This window comes from Felis catus, chromosome B4 (assembly GCF_018350175.1).
Source record: "Felis catus isolate Fca126 chromosome B4, F.catus_Fca126_mat1.0, whole genome shotgun sequence".
NCBI lineage: Eukaryota > Metazoa > Chordata > Mammalia > Carnivora > Felidae > Felis > Felis catus.
In genome coordinates this window covers 36263220-36275318 of record NC_058374.1, presented here as the reverse complement: position 1 = coordinate 36275318, position 12099 = coordinate 36263220, and the positions used below count along the sequence as shown (strand labels likewise).

The window sequence follows — 12099 nt, the reverse complement described above, 5'->3', positions numbered from 1 at the left end:
AGATCAAGAGTCACAGGAGCTTAACTGACTGAGCCACCCAGGTGCCCCTATTTTGTCTATTTTTATGTCAATACCACCCTGCTTGGCTACTATAGGTTTACAGTCAGTTTTGAAATCACATAGTACGAAACATCTAAATTTGTTATTTTTCAAGGTCATTTTGGGCATTATTTAGGTCCTTTACATTTTCATATAGGTTTTAGAATCACCTCCTGTTCACTTCTTATGCTATATCTAGAATAAGTCTGTTCAAATTTTGATTGGGATTGTATTGGATCTACTGGTCAGTCTGATGGATGGAGAATGGATGACTTAGCAATATTGACTAACAACCTGTAAACATGGTTATATATTTTTATTAATTTAACTTTTTGACATTCTTTCTGCAACATTATGCAGTTTTGAGCGTAGAGGTCATATATGACTTTGTTAAATTTATTCGTAAGTTTTTTATGTTGTTTGATGCTATTGAAATTTGAAATTAGAAATAATTTATTTCCAATTGTTTGCTGATATATATAATGCAATTGATTTTTATAGTATTGATCTTGTGTTCTGTCAACTTGCTAAATTTATCTGTTAGTTCTAGTAGTTGTTTTGCAGATTCTTGGAATTTTCTGTGTAAATAATCATCTTGTCTATGAATAAAGACAGTTTTACTTCTTCCTTTGTAATTTTTGTGCCTTTTGTTTCCTTACCTATTGTAAGGATAGATCCCTGCAGGGTCCAGTGCAATGTTGAACAGAGGTGGTGAAAGCAGACATCTTTCCTTTGTTCACACTTTTCGGGAGAAAGTGTTTAATATTCCACCATTTAAAGTTAGCCTTTTCATAGATGCCTTTTACCAGATTCAAGAAGTTTCCTTTTGTTTCCAGTTAAATTTTGTCAAATGCTTTTTCAGCATCTATTGAGATGACCATATGGTGCTTTTCCCTTATGCTGTTAATGTAATGAATTACATTAATTGACTTTTTTGAATGTCAAACTAGCCTTACATTCTTGGGATAATTCCACTATGTGCTATCATTCCCATTTATCTTATACTTGGGTACATTATAAGCCCTACAATACAATGTCAAAACCTTTGCTTTAAATAGTTGTCTTTTTGAGGAGTTCAAAAAGAGTCTCATATTAGTGCACATATTTACCATTTCCAGTGCTGTTCATTTCCTCATATAGATCTGAGTTTCCATCTGTGTCATTTTTCTTCAGCCTCAAGAACTTCCTTAAGCATTTCTTATAGAGCAGATCTGATGGTGATAAACTCTGTTCTCTGTTATAAGAAAATGTCTAAATACACATCTTTTGGAAGGATATTTTCTCCATACATAGAAATTTGGGTTGAGAGGTTTTTTTTCCTTTTGGCATTTAAAACATTTTATTTTATATTGTTTTTGATGAGAAGTCAGCCATAATTTTATTACTGCTTTCCTCTAGCTTCTTTTAAGACTTTCCTGTATCTTTGATTTTCAGCTGGTATATTATGGTGAGCCTAGATGTGGTTTCTTTTTCTTTTTATCTGCTTGGGGGGTTGCTGAAAATTTTATATCTTCTGAGTGATGTTTTTCACCAAATTCAAGATATCTGGGGCATTCTTTTTTGCAAATACCTTTGTTCCATTCCTTCTCCCTTCTTCTGGGACTCTTAGGACATAATGCCAGACCATAGGTAACTGAGGGATAATTTTTTTTTCAAACATTTTTTCAAAATTTTCTTTGTTCTTCAGAATGGATAATTTCTATTTATCTGTCTTCAAATTCACTGTCCTTTTTTCCTCCAACTGCTGATAAGCCCATCCAGTAAAAATTTCATTTCAGATATTGTACTCATCAGTTTTAGAATTTCCACTTGGTTCTTGTGGTTTTATATACTGTGTCAAATTAACTAAGCTGGATCTACATTTCCAGACTTACTTTCCTGAATGGTTCCAAGTTAGGGCTGGCCAAGAGAGAAGTTTGCATGAGATTTGTAAGGCAGAAGGGAAGTAACAGCCATTTTACACGCTAAAGGTAAGTATAGCATATCGAGCACTTGCAGCTTGCTCTGATCTCTGGGCTTTCCCAACAGAAACTTTCCCCAGCTGCCACTGGATCTCTTCCTTCAGCTTTCCTGAGATCTGAGCCTGGTGACTATGCAGCTCCACATGAATGGCATTAGCTCTTTCTTGCAGATTGCCCATATTCTTGAGATTAGAGGTAGTGAGAGACAGATGTGGGTTTTAGTTGTGCTTATGCTTCCTATTTTTCCTCATGGGTTTCAGTCTGTTCTTGTTCCCTCTCCTGCACCACCCTCCCCCCACCATTTCATCCAGCATTCCTTTCAAATTGCTAGTCCTACTGACCTATGATGACTTCAAACTCACCACTAGATGCAGAGACACCAGCCTTACAAACTTCTTTACCAGCAATAACAATCTCATAATGTTTAACCCCTGGAATAAAACCCTATATTCATATCACTTGTAGTGGACTTACTTTGATTAAACCCCAACCATTTCTCTGCTGAGACTCTCCATTTATTCACTCATTCTGACTGCCCTTTAATTCCTTGTGCAAATGTGTTATATCTGCTATAAAGTCCTTCTAATCCAACAGCTGGTCATCTCTGGGTCAGTTTCTAAGACTGCTTTTTCTTTTAACTATGTGTCACATTTTCCTTTTTCTTCATGCACCTGCTAATTTTTATGCTATACTGGCTATTGTAAAGAATAGGTTGGAGATACCTTGTCTTCCTCTGACAAGTGTTGATTTTTATTTTAATCAGCAGATAAATAATTAGCTGATCACCTTGAGCATGTGGAGGCTTGGATTTACATTTTTGTTAGGGTGGGTCTGTTTCAACTTTGTCTTTAGGTCTAGAGTGAATCTCTTGGTCTTGGGACATAGTTTTTGCTCCTAAAGTATAACTCTTCTGTGCTTTCAAAGAAAATCCTGAGGTATTCACCACGCCTCTTCACCTTGGTGTGACTTAGAGTCCAAACTGTCTTCATTACCATAGGCAACAGTTGAAATCCTTGTTCTGATTTTCAACTCTTTCTTTTTTTTTTTAAACATTTTTTTTTCAACGTTTATTTATTTTTCGGACAGAGAGAGACAGAGCATGAACAGGGGAGGGGCAGAGAGAGAGGGAGACACAGAATCGGAAACAGGCTCCAGGCTCCGAGCCATCAGCCCAGAGCCTGACGCGGGGCTCGAACTCCCGGACCGCGAGATCGTGACCTGGCTGAAGTCGGACGCTTAACCGACTGCGCCACCCAGGCGCCCCTGATTTTCAACTCTTTCAACTGTTGCTTTCCCCTGGGTACTTAGAGTCTCCCCTGCGTATATGTACTTTAAGGTCGGTCAAGAATTTGAGAGGAGTTTGTTTACATATATTAGGGCCAGCCCAACTGTAGGATCCCTTATTTCTAGGGTATTTTCTTTCATTTCAATACACTCTGAGAGCCCAAGTTCTGTTAGTTGATACTTCAAGATGGTAACTATAGCTTTCTGCTTGAATTATAGCTATTTCATTTAAACAGACTGGGGCATCCCTTAAGAAAAAAAAAAAACACATAAATGTGTGTTTCACCCAGTGTAGTTCTCTTGATTCAAGGGTTGAAGCTTCTTCAACCCTTGCTTCTGCCTGCTTTTGGCCACTTTCGCATGTCCTTAAATGTTTGTTTTTTAATATTTTGTTCAAATTTATAATTGTTATATACTGGAGAATTAGTCTATTGCAAGCTGCTCCCTCATAACTAGAATCATAACTTTGAGATAATCTTTTAAGGCTGAGGCAAAAGGAAGAGAGGAGTGGTGCTGTCTCTGAATCTTGTTAACAGAAAGAAAGAACTGGAGAGGTTTGGAAAATACAAGTAAAGAGGTGTCAGAACAATCTCCTCCTTTAATAGATTGCCTTCCTTTGCTGGAAAAAAAGTGAATGAGTGTGTAACACACAGAGAGAATGAGAAAGTGCTACAGAGCTACCCCCCTGAATCCAGTGCATAGGGATTAGAAGGTACTGGAGGAATATGCGGCAAATCTGTCCTAACTGACTATGTCAGTTGCTGGTGTGTGTGTGTGTGGGTGTGTGTGTGTGTGTATACACACCATGAACCCATCAGCAGGGCTAACTTGGAAAAATCTAAAGGCTAGTAAAGAACACTGTCTGTCTCTCTTCCTCTCCCACTGCTAATTATTTGTCCTAAACTATCAAACAAGATGAAAATGATAAAAAGCGTGCCGGATAAGATACTTCAGGATATTTTACCTGTTTTTTCTTTCTTTTTCTTTTTTTTTAAATAAAGTTTTAAATTAAACTAATGAACTTCATTCCTTCCTTCCTTTTATTCTTTGAGAGTGTGTGTGTGAGTGGGGGAGAGAGAAATAGAAAGGGAAAGAGAAAGAGAGAGAGAGAGAGAGAGAGAGAGAGAGAGACTCTTAAGCAGACTCTATGCTCAGTGAGGAGCCTGATGCAGGGCTTGATCCCATGATCATGACCTGAGCTGAAACCAAGAGTTGGACACTCAACTGACTAAGCCACTTAGGTGTCCCTGTCTTTTCTTTTAAACATGTCTTAGGATGCCCAGGATGCTACTGATGGTTTAGAAATTATGATACCTATTACTGGTCCACATTTTGCGGAAAACAGACAGCTATCAAAATGGCCAATAGGAGGCCTACAAGCCAAAGCTGGATTCCTTTCAATTTGATATCTTAGATATTGGCCCAGATTGTGTTTTCAATATTTTTGGAATTAAATGCACATTAAAAAATACAGATTCTTAGTTGTCTCCTTTAGATGATACATGTAACTCTTCAGTTCCCAGAACCACAAATACTGAGGCTTGTCTCTATTACTCACATTTCTGAACACAGCCTATCTGACCCCATAGGTTTTTGAGTTTGTGAGCCCTGCTCTAAATCTTGCTGGGTTGCCATTACTGTCTTGTGAATGCCACCATACTTACCTGTCTGGTGTTTAGGAAAAAAGGTCTAAATTGATCCACGGGAAGTAAGGATACATGTAAAATCCCCTAGAGAAAACAACAAAACAAACTACACCTGCCAGAAGGATGGCTTGAATGATGACAGATATTCCCACAATGCTTTAAGAAAGCTTCCCTTGGCCTAGATATGAAGAGTGTTTCTAGTGAGGAACGAGTTTGTGAGGTGAGACACACCACTGAGCTGTGAAGGATGGGATAGAGTGGCAGGCGAGAAAACAATGGAACTGTCTGTGACTCTTAAAAAGAGAAGACACATTGGGCAGACAAAGCAATTGGTAGTGAAAAAAATGTAGCAACATCGCAGAGTGGCCTCATAATAGATCAGAGCAGCAGGAGGCTGGATACCACAGTAGTGGCCACATAGCAAAATGTCCTACACACACAGTGCAGGTGTGATGGCTTCTGAGCATGGAAGTAAAGAGATGAAAGATTAGAGTTGAGTTATGATATAATGAGGTGGAGGGAGAGGAGAAGACAATGAATTTTAAAGATGGAAACAGAATTCTAAAGAGACTCTTGGGAATTCTTTAAGGCTGGAGAGTGAGTAGAGAATTCAGGGCTACTCCTACAAAAAAGCCTTAAACATTAGTGGTTAAGAGTGTGGGGTCTAGGGGTGCCTAAGTGGCTCAGTTGGTTAAGCATCTGACTCTTGAAATCAGCTCAGGTCACGATCCCAGGGTCGTGGAATCAAGCTCCATGTCGGGCTCCAGTCTGGGTGCAGAGCCTGCTTAAGATTCTCTCTCTCAATCTCTCTCTCTCTCTCTCAGAAAAAAAAAGAGTGTGTGATCTAGAATCAGACACATGAGGGCTTTGCAATTAATCATCTAGATGACTGGGCAAGTTTTTAGCCTCTCTAAATTTCCTCATCTATAAAATGGGGATAGGATAGTATATGCTTCATAGGATTGTGAATGTTAAGTGAATACTTATAACATGCTTAGTCAAGTTTCAAATAAATGTTAGCTACCACTATTATTATTATTAGTAGTAGTAGTAAGGCATGAACACCTATGTGCTATGAAATGTGCATTATATCATGATCATCATCAGCATCACCCTACTCATGTTAAAGCACCCACATGTCTGGAAGCTTTTGTTAAATAGCACATTTGACCTGGATGGTTTATTATCAGCAATGAACACATTTCAAAGGGATGGGCAGAAATTTGAGGAGAAGTTCAGACTGTCTGGATCTGGTTAGAACTCTTGCTCAATTGGTGGCTTTGAGAAGTGTGAAGGCAGCATGAGAACATTGGGCACTGGGAGGAAAGAATAGAAGACACACTGTACCTACTTTGTAAGTCAGTCTGAATTAGATATAGTATAGCTATATTCCAATCTATCTGGGAGTTGCTGTCTGCCATGTGCATGTTAAAATTTTCATTATAGCTACCTGAAATGTTTTGGTTGGGCTGGGCTAAGGAAGAGCTCCTTCATGCATGTAAGCAGGAGTCTGTTGGGATAAAGGTGGAGGTACATGGAAGAAACCTTTACTCTTTTGGATTAGGAGAAAGAGCTGCCATAACTGGTAACATCATTGATATTTTCCAGTCTGCCTAAAGGAGGGTTTTCTCAGCCGAGAGCTTATAAAAAGCAGGCAACTGCCACAGAAATCAGATACTGGTCCCAGTGAAATTCAGCCCATGTGTCTAAAGGGAATGCAATGAATTGCTTTTCCTTTCCAATGCTTTCTTGTTTGGCTTCCATGGAGGTTTGTGTTTGTGGAAGAACTTGGGTCTAATTGTTGCAGACAGATGCCTGTGTTCTTTTAGCTGAGGCAGATGGGCAACAAGAGGAGGAGGTGGGGGTGGTTGTGAGGGAGGAGGTGACATTTGTAAATATGTCAAGGGACAATGAAAATTCACCACAAATGCAGTGGAACCTTTTAAATGAGAAGATGATATGATCTTTTATAAATGATGTGTAGATCTGGGAAGACAGCAATGGCATCAGTGAGTGTATTGATTCTTGACTATCTGTGGTTACAGTGGATGAAAATCAGCTCTAAGGAGTGGCAATTATTTTCAACCTCTTCCCATATAACACGATTTCAAGAGTTGCTAACAATTTATAAAATTAACTGTCGCTTTTCCCCTTTCCATAACAAACAACAAAAGAGCCAAATAGCAGGCAGCATCAGGAAGAAAAAAGCGTTGTAAATGCCTTGAGCTAAACCTACTGCTTCTCTTGGTAGTCTCCAAAGAACTGATCATTTTGTGGCCTGATGTTTCTCTGGGGTTGATGCACATTTTGGATATACTCTCTAGTCAAGCCCCATAGACTACAGCAAGCACTCAAGACTTAAGCTCTAATTAAGCTAGGTCAAAGTCCCTTGTCACCTCCCCAAATCTCAATCAACTGGGAAGCTGCCTTCCTGGTACCAGACCCTGGTTCTTTCCTTCGAGCACCTTACCCCTTTGTCCAGTGGAACCTTCACGTCCATAGAGAGAGACCCTGTTTCCCCATTGATCATGGCTGTTCTCAGCTTCAAGAGGAAAGATAATGGTATTAGTTCCCTGGCTCACACTGGAGGGCGGAAGGCACTGAGCTTTATTGACCAGACTGGAGGTGATCCCTAGGAATAGTTTCAGTTCTTCCTTTTTTCCTTTAAGCAGAATACACAGGAGGGAACATAGATATGATTCTAGGTTCCACTCAGCTTATAGTTCCAGACATTCACCAAGATAATGCTCCCAAGTACACTGATGTATGAGAGAACATAGTGCCATATTACTGAGACACAATTTTTTCTGAATGAGCTATTGACCCCAAAAGTCAGAATGAAATACCACTGGAGCTCAGCCTCTGTGGTTTACAGACATGGCTCATTCAGCCTCAGCACCCCCCTGGGATTCAGTAAGATACTGCTATGTTGTTACAGCAGTCATACAGAACTGCTTCTGGTCTGGACTTGGAAAGCCTCCATGGGGAGGAACAGGGTGGTCTCAGAGCTCATGGCCCCACAGCTGGCTTGAGTACTGGCTGTAGAGCTACACCAGCTTCTATTTCTCCTGCTTTCCCCACTCACAGTTTCAGCTCGGTCTTCCCACTCCACTTCAGAGAGATCCACGCTGTTGTAGTTAGGTTTGGGTTTGAGTTTCTTCCCGTCTCTGTACTGGAGTGGGCAGGTCATGAAGAAAGACATGAGGTTAAAACATAAGGCCCTGCTATAAAGCCTTACAGTTATATTCATAAAATCAAAGAATCTCAGTGATTCTTTAAAGGTTATCTGGGTCAACCTTCCAGCTGATGCAGCATTTCCCTTCCCAACATTTGTGACAGATGGTCTCACGGCCTCTGAGTGAGTATTTCCCATGATGAGGAGCTCTCTATTTGTGAGTCAGCCTGTTTTGGTTTTGGACAGCTCTAAATCGTTAGAAAGCTCTTCCCCATACAGAGCTGAAATCTGGCTCCTTGTTACTTTTACCCATTGGTCTTATTCTTTCCCTGGAGCTGCACATGTTTTCCACCTGACAACTCTTAAGGTTTGGAAGGTGCTTGTTACTCCTGACTTCACTTCTATAAGCTAAACATTCTCAGGTTGTAGATCCCTCAGGTCCCTCTGAATATGCTCTACTTTGTCCATGTCATTCCCAAAATGAAGAGCCCAGGACGAAAGTCAATATTTTAGATGGGGTTCTGACCAGTGTAGTGTGGGTGTGACCTGTGTGGACCAAAATATCATATGGCTTTGACTGCTGCCTCTGATTCTACTGGATTTTCAGGGCAGCTACACTGCCCTAATGGCCCAAATAGAGTTTTCAGTCAGTTAAGTGCCCTTGGCCTTCCTCACATGGTACACTGTTAAATTGCATCTTTTCAATATTATGCTTGAGCATTGAATATTTTGCAGAACTTTCCATGCATCCTAATATATTCATCTTGTTAGTTTCAGCCCATTGTTTATAATACTGCCCGAATACTAATTTCCTCCCTTAATGTATTATCCACACCTTCCAGACTTGGTGTCATCTGATTTCTATGTTTTCATCTTGTTGATTGAATTCTTGAATGGGACAAAGCCAAGGACAGGCAGATTCTACAGTGCCTAATAAAGACCTCCCTCCAGCTTGACATAGAGCCATTAATCAAGTCTTTGAATGTTGTTGTTTTTTGGCCCTGACTTCCATCTCTCCCTGCCACCCTCTCTCTGATACCAAGACAGATATTGTCAAGGTATCTGCTACTAGGTTGGCAGCACTTCCCAGGTTTAGTTTAATAATAGATCAAAAAAGGAAACAGGATGGTTTATTGTCAGGGTAAATTAAGAATTAATCAGAGGGTCTACTTTTAGCAGAATGGGGCCCTGAAGATGCTTAAAAGACTGAAGTCCCCTATCACTGTGTATCTTGCTTCTGCCAGTTTTTTCTTTTTTCAAGAAAGTGTCACCTTATTTCTGGGAGATTTGCATGATAATGGCCCCAGTAGTATTCTTTCATTCTTCTCTTTTTCTCTGCATCCATGCTTGGATGATGCTTCTGTTCTTGGCCTTGGTGATGCTGTGCTTATAGCAAACAGCACTGCCCTGCCATATTTTACACCAGATCTGTTTCTTTTGAGTAAGGTGCAATACTCGTCATTCATTTCTATTTTCTAACTCCTGATGATACATGAAAGATCATCTTTAGCTCATTTTATTAAAACCACAGTTCTACTTTGTATAACTTGGAGCACAGACAGAGAGATTTCAGGCCAGAAGTATGGCTCTTGATCCACTTTCAGTTTATTACTAGGCAAATCCTCTATTATTTTTATTTTTTAACTTAACTGTTATTCTTCTTAATACCTACCACAAATTGATAGTGCTTTCCTTAGGAATCTCATCATGGTGGCTTTACATAATAATGTTTGTTATGTAATAATATTCTACATGCTATTTTTCTCTAATCGTTTCATTTGTTCAAGTCTATTTGTGTATACTCTATTTCCTTAATTAGATATAACCTTCTGTTTATAGTATTCTCAGAGTGTTATAAGGTCAGGCACCCAGTAGGTCCACAATATTAATTGATTGGTTGAAGTCTTATATTCATCTAGATTATATAGATGGTGACCGATGAGTTTCTGACCATTGCCCTTCAATTTTACAAGTCAGCTCCATGATTGACATATTATTTTTTTTTCCTAGTGAATCATCTTATTGCCACTGGGAATGCTCCCTATAGAACCCACTGGTAGAGGTCAGTGACCCATTATGGGTTCAGATGCTTGCCCAGTAGAGTCTGAATTGGGAAGACAACATGGCTTCCAGTGTGCCCTGATCTCTACTATGAACTTCTATATTTTGCCTTAAATAGCTCAGTCAGTTGCTTTATGGACACTCAGTATCTATCTGAACCAAATTGAAATGGAATTTGGCTTAGAATGATTTCTTCAAGTGGTACCTGGGGCAGATGAGCCCCTTAGTAAGTTCTCACAAAGATGCTCTGCTTGGTATTGTCTTCAGCTGCCATTTCAATTTAGTGTGAGACTTTAAGGGGAAAGGGCTAAGGTTCCTGTAGGACTTAACTGCCTTCTTCCTACTTCCCTGAACAATCACACTGAAAGGTGTGGCCATTGTCATCAATAGCAGCCAAGTGCCCAGACCAGAGGCATCAGGGAGCCCCTAGCCCTGGAGGCAGAACTTTTAGATAGAATGATGCAACTTTTTTGGTCATCAGTTGTTCTGTTGAATGCATGTGAAAATGTTCCCAGCCCCATGCATCAGGATGGAGCGAGCTAGGAAGGAGGCAGGAGTGCTAAGGAACATATCATCCCAAGACAAACTCTGGGGAGCCTCAGCTTTACTGCCCCTCCCCCCCACCTCTCATGAGACTCTTCCCTTGCCATTTTTATTGTTAACTCAATGTTCACACCCCCTTGTGGAGGGGGCAGTCCCTGGAGTCCTGCTGATACCACTGTAAGACTCCAAGAGGAGTGTGGAGCAACTGAGGCAGTGACAGGAATGTAAGTGGAAGCTTGTCCTTCAGAGAAAACTGCACATTTCATTATATGCTTTCTGGACTGTTCATTAATCAGTTCACCTATTTTTTTTGTTTTGTCTTTCCTGCTAGATTACAAACAGCTTGAAGACGGAAACCATGACTTAAATTTTTTTTCTTATATTATCTATTGGGTTCTTAAATGGAGCCCAATGTATGTTCATTGTTTTAACTGATTTTATGAACTGTCCCCAAATCCCATATAGTTAAGATCCCAATGCAAGTAAGATCTGTACCTACCAGGGGTCGGAGGTCAGGATGTGAGAGAATGTAGCCATTGTTAGTGTTCAAAAAGGCATATCCATGCACTCCGAGCTGCCAAAACAACAGGGATTGAGGGGCATCAGACCTGTTGTTTGGGCTGGAGAACTGGAGCTGGGTGAGGGTTGGATTGCAGGACTATTAAAGATGGCAGCTCACAGCAGTGAGTTTTTCAAATTAGAATATAACTGAGCCAGCGTCATGCTTCTAGCCATTGATTCTGAATTCCTTTCTAAGTTTTAGTGTTTGTAGCAGCCACAATAATGCATATCATTACTCAGCCTCTTCCCCATCACATGCTCTATCGAGGTGCTTTGATGATTTAATCTCATTTGTTCCCCAAACAGGACTGCATGGCATTGAGGAGCAGATTGAAAACTGAGGCACCAGGAAGGGAAAGAACTTTCTGAAGCCCACAGAGCAAGTCAGAGCTGGTGGTGACACAGGGTCCCAGAAATCCAAACCACTGCCACCAGGCTCAGTGCCTGCACTTCTCTGTGGGGTGGGATTGAGGGGCCCCATCCCAACTCTGGGCTTGGCTGCAATGCCTGCAAAAAGACTCTTGAGCCTGGTAGCACAGCTCCCAGGGAGCCTGTGACCCCCCACTCAGGCATCTGATCCAGGCTCACCTTGTACCGGGGTGCCAGTTTCATCAGCTCTCTCAGGGCCACATCAGAGCCCACCACACCCAGAAGAATGCCATGGGATCGCTGGAAAGAAAAATACCTGGTTCAGGGGGAGGCCAGGCTTCCCTGTGCACAGGGCTGGACTGGACCCTTGGCCTTCCCAGAACCTGGAAGATATAAGCCACTTCCTTATATGACCCTTCCTCTGCAGTTGGATTTTAGGCTGAGCTCTCTGGAATAAAAA

General features: G+C 40.8%; 1 protein-coding gene across 8 annotated transcripts in view; it reads right to left on the bottom strand.

Moving 5' to 3' along the window:
- Nucleotides 1–12099, bottom strand: part of CACNA2D4 (calcium voltage-gated channel auxiliary subunit alpha2delta 4) — a 113104-nt gene that overhangs the window by 67930 nt on the left and 33075 nt on the right. For 6 of the 8 annotated variants that reach the window (XM_045061207.1, XM_045061206.1, XM_045061205.1 and 3 more), the window contains exons 15-18: nucleotides 11859–11939; nucleotides 11209–11283; nucleotides 8016–8102; nucleotides 7401–7472 (exon numbers count right to left, since the gene is read on the bottom strand). In XM_045061207.1, the coding sequence (XP_044917142.1) occupies nucleotides 7401–7472; nucleotides 8016–8102; nucleotides 11209–11283; nucleotides 11859–11939 (315 nt within the window). The remainder of the gene's footprint in view (nucleotides 1–7400; nucleotides 7473–8015; nucleotides 8103–11208; nucleotides 11284–11858; nucleotides 11940–12099) is intronic. The other 2 variants (XM_045061208.1, XM_045061209.1) reach the window with 2 other exon arrangements.